Consider the following 11773-nt stretch of genomic DNA (forward strand, 5'->3'; position numbering starts at 1 on the left):
CCTTTGCCCTCTTAACACCATTTGCTTTTTTTATTCTGCTGCCTAAGATGGACATCGCATTTAAAACAAAGCCCCCTTACTGTAAGTGGCTGCTACTGTAGGCATTGCGTGTGAGCACAGGGGTTGTAGGCATGCTTCTCCCCCCATGGGGCTGGGGTGGCCGGTCCAGGGTTCGGTAAGGACTGCTGTGAGTCGAAAGCGGGTCTCTGTAATGAAGGAGACCATCCCAGTTAGGTTAAACACCATGCAAGTCGCAGCACACAGAATACACGCACCTTAAATCTTGAAGAAACAAAACAAAGGGCAGAAAAAACAGGTAAGGGCATAACTGGATGTGCTTCCCCATATAAAGAACAGAACTGTTTAACACGAAGAAGAATTCCACCCCCTCTTCAAGGGAGGTCCTCACAGGTAGGAAAAGCTGCTGCCAAAGGACAGAAGTATGAAGCAGAAGAGACAGAGCAGGTAACAGAGAAGCAAAGGAATCGGGTTTTAAAATGAAGCACATCACAGCCAAATGGTTACCTATGGCTAGAATTCAACTTCTGTGGAGGAGTGTTCTGCTTATCTTGAGGGACAGATGAGAAAAAGACATGACATTGCCCAAAGCTTTAAAACATTTTTAAGCATGCCTTCAACAGCCTGCTCACAAGACAGTCCAAGAAATATCAAGATCAGTGGGAATCCTTACACTGAGAACAACTAACACCAGATCAGACCCACATAACATGATCACACAACCACCAGCGGAGCTACTGCTGTCGATGCGCTCCATGGAACTGTTCTTCTAGCTCAGAAAGTGCCCAAATCCCACGGATACATACAGAAACCTCAGCCAGTCACTGCTGCTGGCACTAATGATGGTAGCTGGTTGAAGCCCAGTAACTCCGCTCTTAATGGAGAATTGCCTATCAGGACTTACACGAATTCCGTATGCTTTGACAATGTACCTGCTGAAATACTGATACCATCAGGAGGGATGGGTATGGTTTGGTGTTATCTGAAGCCATTAAGCAGAGTCATCAGGAAAACTACACGCTGTTTAATTAATACCGAAAACAAACCATAGAAATGGAGACAAAGGGTGACAGTACTGGTGGACACAAGTAATTCCTTAAATACAGCCCTTGCTATTAAATTTCCCAGCCATCTCAAACCTCTCCACAAAGACTACACTACCCCACAATTTCAGAGGCCGTGACAACTACTTATACACACTTTTGTTACTAAACAGGAAATTTAGCTCCCATCACCAAATCCTGTAATCGCAGAGGACTGTGGAGGCAGCAGGCTCCGCTGGAGTGCCCGTAGTAACATGAGACTTGGCAGGGGCAAGACAGAGCTCATGCCAGCAAGGCGGAGAGCACAGTAGCAGCGAGACGTGCCCTACCTGGAGTGTCTGGTTTCCAAGAGCTGCTCGTTTATGGATGACTTTCTGAGATGAATTCTCTCCACCCCGAGGGACTTTGGTGGAGGAAGCCTTGGAGAAAGCTGCGCAGAGCTGGGTCTCTGTGCTGGCACAGGAAGCGATTCACTGACTGTTGGAAAGGAATATGTATTTTGTTAACAAAATCCTTGATATTTTTGCCCTATATACAAATCTGTGGCCCCTAAGCAGGAACACTTTGCACTACAGAGACAAGGACAGAAGCTGTAAATCTAGAAAGGCTCTCCCGCCTGCACCAAGCTCTCCTCCGCGCGGACAGGACATCGTGGAGGCTCATACAGATCTCAGCAGCACCAACTGCTACAGAGATTACACACAGCTTGGGGCTGTGCCAGATCACAAAGTGGAACTTCCTTGGGAAAACACCTGTTTGCAGCACAATCCCTCCCAGAGCCGAGCAGGCAAGCTCAGCCCCTGCAAAAGCCAGTTCCTCTCCCTCACCTTCCAGCTCTTTACTTGAAAACGACATTTTAAGAATTAGTTTTGAAATACAACCTAAAAGGGACTGACTTCAAAAGCGACTGAATGAGCAAAGACAACCGACAGACATTTTGGCTGAAGGCAATTGGGAAGACACTGGTTTGATCCTTATTCTCACTTTGCTTAGGGCACAACACAGGTCCCATCAGAGCCAACAGAAAACTCCAACTAATACATATAAATGCAGGACGAGCATCACAGAGAACACTTTCAGAAGCCAAAGCCTTGGCTCTAGTTCTACTTGTACAAGCAGGAATCAGGTGTAACTCCATTTTAAAGCACCATATGGGTTGTACAAGTCTAAAACTGGGACAAAGTAAGATCAGAATCAGGCCCTAACTGAAAAGTGAGTAATAATTTAGATAATGTTTGTCCCCAAATGATGATTATCCAGTTTAAGGGAGAGGCAAGCCAAGTCCTTTCCACCTTGTGGAACAGGGCGTGAATGTGTGTGTCTGTGGGTGTGTGTGTGAAATGAGTAAGCTGAGCAAACACCATACCCATGCAAGATGCAAGCTCACTACGTAACAGATAAACGTAAACAGATCGTTAATATCTGTGACTATTCTACTTTTTTTGTAAGTTTTATAGTAGCTGTGAGGACAGAAGGGCTGGGCAAATCCTCCCAGCTCATAACCCCTCCAGCCCTCATCCGCCTCTGGCCAGGTCCTAGGGATGAAGTATTTATTTGAAATTCAAAGCCTTCAGCTCGCAGGTTGGTCATGTTAAAACCAATCACCTTCTCTAAAAACAACTCATATCAGCTCACAGAGCGGAAACTTTCAATAACTAACCCATTATGAGGAAAGACATTCCTGATTAAGCTCTTTTCTCCTCCACTATAAAGTAATTTGTCATCGAAAGCCACCAGAGTAGTAGGCTAAAGGACATTAAGTCAAAGGAATGTCTCTGAAGGGGCACACTTCACAGGAAGGAAAGGATAAGCAACATACCATCATCATAGGTAGTTGTATCGGACAGGGAGCTGCTCTCAGATGGAATTATATCATCTGTGAATGAAAACAAGTACTTTAAGCATAGGAGACGCAACATTAATTTCCAAATATCACATACAGTTTATTTTCTACAGCTTCAGAGACGGCTGCTACTTGTAACACCACAATCTGTATGCTTCAGCTCTCAACAGCCTGAAGACAGTCCTGCTTTGGAGTATATCGTGACCTAGTTGTGCTCACTGCAGATCAGCAAGCTACCTAAGTAATTATCAAAGGAGATTTTTTTCAACTGCAGTGGGACTCAGGCCAAGATTTACGAAGGTGTTTTCCACTCAACTTCCAACAGATCTCACAGGGCGTTTTGGTGCTTCAATAGGAGTCAGGAGCCTACACAGATCTTGGCTGCTAGCATCTACTCTCCTCTAGGTACACCTGAAATCCCACCAGGTAGGTACGAAATGCCTTTTGAAATTTGGCATTCACTTTTGAATGTTTCATCAGCATACAAATTCTGTTTCAATTAAACTAATATCAATCCAGAATAATTCCACTGATTTCAATCAAGTTATTGCAAATTCCAACAATACAGAGAGCAGTAACTGTTGTATGGACATTGCAAATTTTTTCTGTTTCTTTTACATTTTGTTATTTATTCAAAACGTTTTACTGCACCTGCCTGTCCTCTCACCTTGATATTACACACTACCACTCACTCAGAAACAGCCTGTCCTTGGTAAGGTTTAGAACAGTCCAGCAGCGGCAGAGAAATTAGGCTGGTGATAAAAAGCAGCACAACAGATAATTAACCCATAGAAAAATCTGTTCCTAGGCCGTTTCTGGCAAGACACAGTGCTCGTGGGGTAAAAAGTCTACGTGAACCTCCATGCAATAGGGATAGGAAGCAACAAAAGAAGACGGTGGCAGCCACTTTGTGTATGACACCTGCTTCCTCCATCACTCATCACGAGCATATGCAAAGTACGTTGCTTGCTTGCTGTCGCACTTTGCTGCGAGGAAAGGTCTGGTTACAAGAATTCAGTAAATAGAGCAGCTTTTCAAGAACAGCAAAACATCAGGGCTGGCCCCTGCCCTGAAGGGACTTGTCAGACCACCACGGATGGGTTGCAGCTCTGCTTGCAACCCGACACTGAGAAAAAGCTTCAGGGGAGCTTATTCACATGAATTTGACCATTTGGTGGTGAAATATGGAACTGGGCCCAGTGCAAGGAGGGAAAAAAACTACCTCGGAAAAAAAAAAAGCACCAGTCTAAAGCTACGCTGCTGGATTCATGTGGGGTCTGCAATGCTGATATATGGGGGAGCTCTGAATTTAAATCTTAAATCTGTGCAATTCCCTGCAAAAGTAGAAGAAACTCTGGGCTACAGAGGAAGCAAAGGAAAGGGAGAGTGGAACATGGGGAGCAGGAGACAGTCCAGTATGTCCTTCACCTCCCATCCCTTGGGGGCTTGGATGAAAATAGCTATGGTTTGAGTCAATAAATCAATGTTACTATTTAATACATTATTTCCAATGAGTCATTCCCCAAATTCACAGACGCATGTGACTCATCACTGCTCAAGCCTTCTGAAACCCTGTACCTTGGGCCCAAGAGTACCGTCAGCGATGGTGAAAAGGTTACACATAAAATCAGTAATTGAAGCAGATGACAGCTCTGCCTCAGGTAAACAAATACACACTGCAGTGCAAGAGTCAGGAACTGGAAGGGAATGCAGCTAACTTATTGCTGGCTAAGTATTTGCTGTCATGCAGTCCCTACCTGCAGGGAGACCCTCTGAGACACAGTCTAGTCCCTTCTGGCCGTGTCCACCTTCCCAGACAGCAAACAAGGATGTCACGTATCAAATGTTGCAAAACGATGGGCTAAATGTATAAGGACCAACTCCTAAGCTTGTTTGCACAACAGGACAAAAAACCGCCTGCAATAAACAGTGACGGTACACGGATGCTGCCTCACGGGGCTCTCGCTGCTCACTGGTCTTCAGTAGCTTCCTGGTCATTGCTACACATCACATATCCCAGGTAATACAGGACCTCCCACAATTAGTATCCAGACTGGTGAGCAAGAGACTGGAAAAACAGATGTTTTCCTCATCTCTGTCAATCAGGAACTAGCTGGGCCACATTAAATAGCGATCATCAACCTTTCAGAGTAAGCACTTTGTGATGATGGATAGCCGAGTGCTGCTGTGGTTTGTACTGGGTAAGAATCCAAACCAAGCTCTCAACAGGAATAGGACATGGTGAAGGTTTCCCCAACAGAAACCTGGCAGTGCACAGGAGAAGGATCTCCTCCAAGGAAAATACATATTGGCAAGAGGTCTTGTCTCAAGGGGCAGTAAGACGGTTATCAATATACAAAGCAGAAATATCTTGCATTTTCTTTCCCACCTTGCAATTCCCAGGAAAAACCCCACTAACCTCACAAAAGAGCATTTCCTTTGGGACAAAGGGGAAAAAAGAAATCAATTAAACATTAACAATTATCCATATATATTTTCCATGGAGGGGAGAAGTAAAATGTGTCCTAAAACTGTTACTCACTATAGAAACTAGAAGAACCTGCAATACCTAAGAGCTTTTACTACTCCGAAACTCCTTCAACTGGCTTGGATATTAGCAAGGCATGGTGGTGGTGAGTTGATGGTTGGACTCGATGATCTTAGAGGTCTTTTCCAACCTTAATGATTCTATGATTCTAAGTTTCCATGCTTTATCCTATGAAGCAGCAAGAATCTCACCTTCCTTAGGAAAATCACACTTTCGGAATGGAGAGGGCAAGGGTATCTGCTTTCACTGTGCTCATCAACAGCAAATGCATTTAGTCAAAAATCTGTTTGCCACTATTTGCATTCATAAACTTTTGAACTTCATTTATGTCTTCCTGGAAATCAGTAATTTTTAATCAAGAAACAAAGTCTTTGATCCTTATTTCCTCGATCCTGTAGAAAAACCTCACATGCTCTATTTTTGCTAGAACCGAAGCATTGTGGAAAGGAAGGGAGAAAGGTCTTGCACGTGGCAGCTTAGACATCGAACTGCACTCAATGCACGATGAATTCAGACACCAGTTTCGGCTGAGATGCTCCTGCTAGCCTTTCTATGTACAGCACCTTCGGTCTATACCTGGTGCTGGAACACGTCTGCACTTGTTCCTAAAACCGCAGTTTATTCTGCCCTCAGCCTATAAGCAGTGCACTTATCGTATCAGATGCAGCAATTGCATCTCTATTTTTCTTACTTAACTGCCTTGGAGAAGATAAAAATCATATAGAGGAGATGTAAACAAAACTTGTAAGTGAGCCAAATTACCTTTTTTTTTTTCCTGTTTTCATCAGAACACGGGGAATTCTCTTGCCTACCTGGTAGAGTAAGAGTTGATTTCTGGGTTGGTTTTTTGCCACACTTGATTCTATATTCATTTATGGAATTTTCTATCTCTTGCAGCTTTTTTACAGCATCAGCATACTCTTGCTTTCTTTTCTTCTTCACGTTTTTGCAGAGGTCTGGCTCACTGGCAAGTTTCTTTGCAGCTTCCACCAGCTTTTGCTGTATGATAAAATTGCTCTCCAAGTCCTGCAAAGCGGGATCCTGCAAATTTGTGAGATGAGTTATTTGCTTGTACTCTGGATAGAAATTATCAACAAAGGTTATTGGATAGAAGATCTATTTTTGTGGTATTGAAGTGAAATCTTGAGCACAGAACACAGAAATACCAAAGTTTATACACAAGACAATCTAAGCACATGAAATCCTTACATCTTATTTCTCTGACAAGTGTAAGATTATGAGATCTCTTGAGAAAGGTCCAAAGTTCTCAAGCCTGGGTGATGTAAAATAGACTCCTAAATTCAGGTTTAGACCTTTCTGTTATACAAGCCAGCCTGCAGGCTGTTAAACCTTCTGCTCCAAGTCCAAGCCTGAAAACGTCTGTTCAAAAATATCTCTGCTTTAGAGAAAACAAAAATGGAAATTGAAATCACCATACCTACATAATAGGGAGCTGGAGGCTTTAATTAATTGTTTGTAAACAACTTTGAGAGGCTCAGATGAAAGGTGCTGCAGAAGAGCTAAGCAACACATTATTAAATCTGGTCAGTAGGATTTTGTTTCAATTGCATCAGTTTGCTGCAGACATGGATTACACCAGTACTGTAAACCAGGGCAGCGAGTTTTTAGTGAAAGACAGATGCAAAGTGCCCAACTTTGGATGATACAGCTTGTTAACAAATCACACAAGGAATGAGGGGGAATGGTATGTGTCCAGAAACTGCATATATCTGAATTACCGTATCTCCTGAGTCAGTCTCTGCCAGCAAAGTTCATATTAGCTTCTTGAGCAATATACAGAGCTTTTACTTAGGTGGAACTTGCATTAAGCCAGAGATAAATCTCCTCCTGCTGTCACCTGTCACACAACTATGCTCATGGACAGATGATTTTGCAAGGGGGACAGTGCACACCCCTGCCACGTTCTGGGTTCAAACACAATGTCAACCCAACGTAAATCAATGTTCGAGGAAAGCTCATAGTCATGGGTTGCCAATTGGCTTTATGCACCTGCTCTTCTCTAATTAGCAGCAAAATGTCCATTAAAATTCAAGGAGTGTGGCCATATCAGGGGTTCAGGTCAGGGGATTTTAAGGCCTTTTGAAACGGCCAACTTCCTGGACATTTCAAAGGGAGCATGGCTGAAGTAAGGGCGGTATACCTGTCTAAATTTCTCAGCCTATGCAAGCAACTGTCCCAGCTGCCTCCTCTTAAACAATCAGGGAAGAGCTGGATTATTTACAAGTGGCTTTGGCCACCGGTCTGGCCACCCCACCTTTGCTGTGAAAACAAAGTGCTCACCGCTCACCTCTTCACTCGGGAGCAGGTTGTCATCCAGCTTGAACGCTGTGCCAACACGTCTCCTGACCTGGGGAGGTTCCTCTCCAGCACTCAGAGGATACTCCTTGGGCATCTTGCCCGTGAGCTCCTGGGGAACAAAGAAGGCTCCATGTGAAGGTCTGCAGGAAGAAAAGGGCTCTTGCCCACCCCGACCCCAGCATAAGGTGCAGTTCTCACCGCCTCTCGCAGGCAGATTTTCTTCAGCTCCTCAACTTTCTGAAGCAGTTTTTCCTGAAGGAGTTTCTCTTTCTTCTTTAGTTCCATAATTTTCTCCCTCTTTTGTTCTTCACTGACCTCTGAATCCTGAGAGCCTGAAAAATACACTCTCTGTATCAGAGGATTTGCAGGTAAAAGTCATTCTTTTCTGGTCAGGTAAGCGGAGATCTCCCCAAAGCAGTCCAGCCCAGCAAAACAACACATTATTCAAAGTGCAACGTCCAGCTCTTGTGTCATCCAGCAAGCAGGCTTTTAGGAATCCACACTTTTTCAAACCCCCAGTGTATATACTTGCATGGTAAGTCCCCAAGTATACACCACAAAAACCCACCACCCAGAATATAAATCAACGCATTATGGATAACTACAATATACTTGATATTTTAGCTTTGACTTTGCGTTCAAGACACACTGAGGCTCCTCACTTGGGCTTCACCTCGAGGCACCTACATGTGGCAGCCAGACTTTTACCTTCCCTCTTTTCCCCCTCCTCCACAATCAAGGGAGAGATCTAAAGTCCACTCCAGAGCTGAGCTTTATTTGGAAGCATTTATCTTCTCTCCTTGTTTTTGAGGAAGCTCGAGGCAATTCAACTCCTAATACAGGTGCTTAAAGTTAGCCTGGATCAAATTTCCCTCAGACTTTGATGACACATTCAAGGACTGACTGCCTGGTAAACTGATATCAAATTATTCATGTACTAACAGTATATGGGTGTTTTTCCATCTAGCATATTTTTATTTCCTTATTTAGTTACAGGGGAGGAGGAGAAACAGCAGATTATACCATTGATGTTACTGTTTCAGATACATAACTAATACATGCCTTCACATATGTCACTGTATTTATGGTCAGCTAGCCTCGTTTTCCCTTTTAATATACACAAGCTCCACTGTACTTCACTACCTTGCATTTACACGTAAGTATTACCTGATGAGATCAAACTGCCATTGCTGGCCATAATAAGCTGGTTCTTTGCCTCCAAAGTCACTAGCTTTGAAACTTTTGGTGTTCCCATCTCTGTCAGATCCATGGCGATATCATCCAAACTTCTGGCTGAAGGAATTTTTGCCTGAAGGTGTTTGGGAAAAAAAAATAATCCAGCCTCATCAAGTTACCTCTAATTACTTTCAGAACACAGGGTCACAGAAGATGATGTTTCACACCTCATCTCCCAAAAAATTAGGGGCTAAAGCAACAGCATCACACAGGAGCTCGCAGTGCAGAGGGCTGTGCTGGCATTCCTCTTCCCCTCTGCCCCCAAAGCCTGAACCATCTCGCAACTAAAAATCTCTTTGCTGTTTGCACCGTGTTCAAAATGAACACATGAAGGAGACAAAAGAAAAAGCAGATTAAACACTGAGAAGTGAGAATTCCCTCTTCTATGATTACACTTCCATAGCCCTTAATTGCAGGCAGGCTAAAATGGATCAAATTACAATACTGTCGCTAATAGCCTGCTCAAAAAGTTGACAAAACCAATTTGTATTTTCTCCTCTGGAGACTAGTTTATCCGTGGAACAACAATACACTGAAGGATATGCAGGAAAGGTGTTGAAACTTATGCTTTACAACTTACTTTGCTTTGCTTTCTGTCCAAGTAAAACTGGTGTTGACTGATTGCCATCACCCAGATGGACTTGATCAGGGAAGTGTTTGCATACCAGGTTTGCACTACCAGTCCACTCTGACCAAAGGTTCTTCTTGACACTGAAATTCTGAAGAGGTGAAAAGAAATGCAGTTTCAAGACAGGTCTTTGAGGTTTAAAGTCCCAAATGCCCCTCTCTCAAGCAGGCAAGGCTCAGCCTTTATTTTTGAGATGTGAAAACTCGAATTTCCTTCTCCCCACCACCCAGTACTGCTGCCTTTTCTCCCTCCTAACCTTCCCTTCATTTTACAAAGTTAAAGCTAAAGCCCCTCCTGGTTGAGCTTTGCAACACAGAGCTGCAGCAACTGCCGTGCCTTTAGTTCAGCAGTGCAATTGTGTTGCTGAGCCAATGGTTGGGTACGCTATAAACCTAGAAAGGGAGAGCAGACTGCCATGGGACCCTGAAAGGAGAGATTGCGCAGGATGGGGGACCCAGGGGGATCAGCAGGGCATCTCGCTGCTCCTCCTGGCCCAGCTGAGAGGCACAGCAGTCCTGTGCCAGAGGTAGAAAGGATGGCAGCAGGAGAAGCAGAAAGGAAGGTGGAGTCAGAAATTCACCCTGGGCAAAGGCTCTTTCTTCTTGGGAGGGATCTTGAGGGGAAAGGCACAGGAAAGCAGCCTGCGGGTGAGCTCCCACCCTAACCAGCAGTGCTCCTTCAGGCCCCTGAAGGCTCAAGCTCAGAGGAGGCAGCATGGCTGCCAAGGCAGGGGAGGGCAGAAGGTGAGCAAGAAAGCCACAGCCAGGCCTTGCTGGCTGCGTTCCTGGGTCTCCTGCTGCACAGGCACGTTACAGCGGCCTCCTGGGGAAGGGTTTTGTAAAGTGAGCAGATTTAGCCAAATAGTCCTCCTTCTGCTCCAAGAACTCCCTCGGCGGACCACATAGACAATTTGAGAGAAGGACACCCAGAGCACATCAACAGTCGCTCCAGGTTGCTCACTACGGCTGTGACCTTCCCTCTGCAACATCACAGCACTACTTGTCCATCACCCACAGGCCAGATCCAGCCCTGGTCTGTCCTGCCAAATGCAGGATCAGGCTCAGTATTGCAAAGCCCAGAGTAAACTCAGGTCTGTGTTGAACTCAGAGGCACCTCCCATCCCCATCTGTTAACACGAGATGATGAATCCCCAGTCAGGGTAAAGATTCATCCCGCTCTGCAACTACTTCCTCCAGCCTTACCTGCGGGGATCGTGTACTTCCACAGCAAATTTCTTTTCACGGAAATAGAGATTTTCCAGCTGTTTCCATTGAAATAGCTAGGAGAATTGGCAGAGAGAAGCAGAGCACTGTCACTCCAAGAATCACCAGTCTTCTCCCCCCAAGGTTATACAATTTCAGTAAATTACAATTCCTGTGCATCTTCAGCTATGGCAGAGACTCAGCAATAACAACATTCATAACATCAATTAAAATAAGCACATAAATATAAATACATAGGATACCCCTCGAGTAATTTCACACTCTTACAGACAATGCATTGCAGATTGAGGTTTTTGCCTGTGACGACATCTGTTTCCATCAATAGCACATTTAATTTCACCGGTAGAAGTTCACAGATATTTTGGGAGGGCAGCTAAAGTCCTTTCCTCTCTGATTAAATGCAAAAATCTCTACATAAAGTAATTGCATAGACACCTGTGGTCTCTTCCCTCAGTCAGAACATCCCCATGGAATGGCAGCAGCTCGGGGAAAACCAAGACCTTTCTTTTCTGAAGACACTGGGTGAGAGATTCAGCATGACATTTTGGAGCAGGGGTACAACACGTACAGAGAAAGAGCAGCTACAGGAGGAAGCCACTCTACAACGCATACTTCTGCAAGGAAACCACAGATTTCCTGCAAAGTGCCAGCTGGGAGAAGAGATCAAAGTCAACCAGGGCTTGGCAGCTGCACCCGTGGGATCAGAATTTCATACAAATCCGCCCTCCCTTTGCACCAGCATTAGCCACCCTCTGGGGATGATCCATCAGGGGTTGCATCTTCTCAGCCCTGCTTTGGCTGAGTTGTTCCCTGGCCCCACGGTGCTGGTTTCTGCAGCACCACCTCCTGCCCCCTTCTCCAGCAGTGCCAGGGTGCGTGGGTGCACATGGAGACCCGTACAGATGTCCCCAAGAT

The 11773-nt window shown here is 44.8% G+C and overlaps 1 protein-coding gene across 1 annotated transcript in view; it reads right to left on the reverse strand.

The window, feature by feature from the left end:
• Positions 1–10914, reverse strand: part of FRMD4B (FERM domain containing 4B) — a gene marked incomplete at its 5' end in the record, with an annotated part of 15142 nt that extends 4228 nt beyond the window's left edge. Inside the window, 9 exons of the mRNA XM_009579126.1 lie at positions 81–206; positions 1391–1538; positions 2881–2937; positions 6265–6493; positions 7761–7880; positions 7970–8103; positions 8939–9080; positions 9588–9726; positions 10838–10914. Of these exons, the coding sequence (XP_009577421.1) occupies positions 81–206; positions 1391–1538; positions 2881–2937; positions 6265–6493; positions 7761–7880; positions 7970–8103; positions 8939–9080; positions 9588–9726; positions 10838–10914 (1172 nt within the window). The remainder of the gene's footprint in view (positions 1–80; positions 207–1390; positions 1539–2880; positions 2938–6264; positions 6494–7760; positions 7881–7969; positions 8104–8938; positions 9081–9587; positions 9727–10837) is intronic.
• Between the last annotated feature and the right edge of the window lie 859 nt (positions 10915–11773).

The sequence above is a fragment of the Fulmarus glacialis genome, unplaced genomic scaffold (assembly GCF_000690835.1).
Source record: "Fulmarus glacialis isolate BGI_N327 unplaced genomic scaffold, ASM69083v1 scaffold3216, whole genome shotgun sequence".
Lineage (NCBI taxonomy): Eukaryota > Metazoa > Chordata > Aves > Procellariiformes > Procellariidae > Fulmarus > Fulmarus glacialis.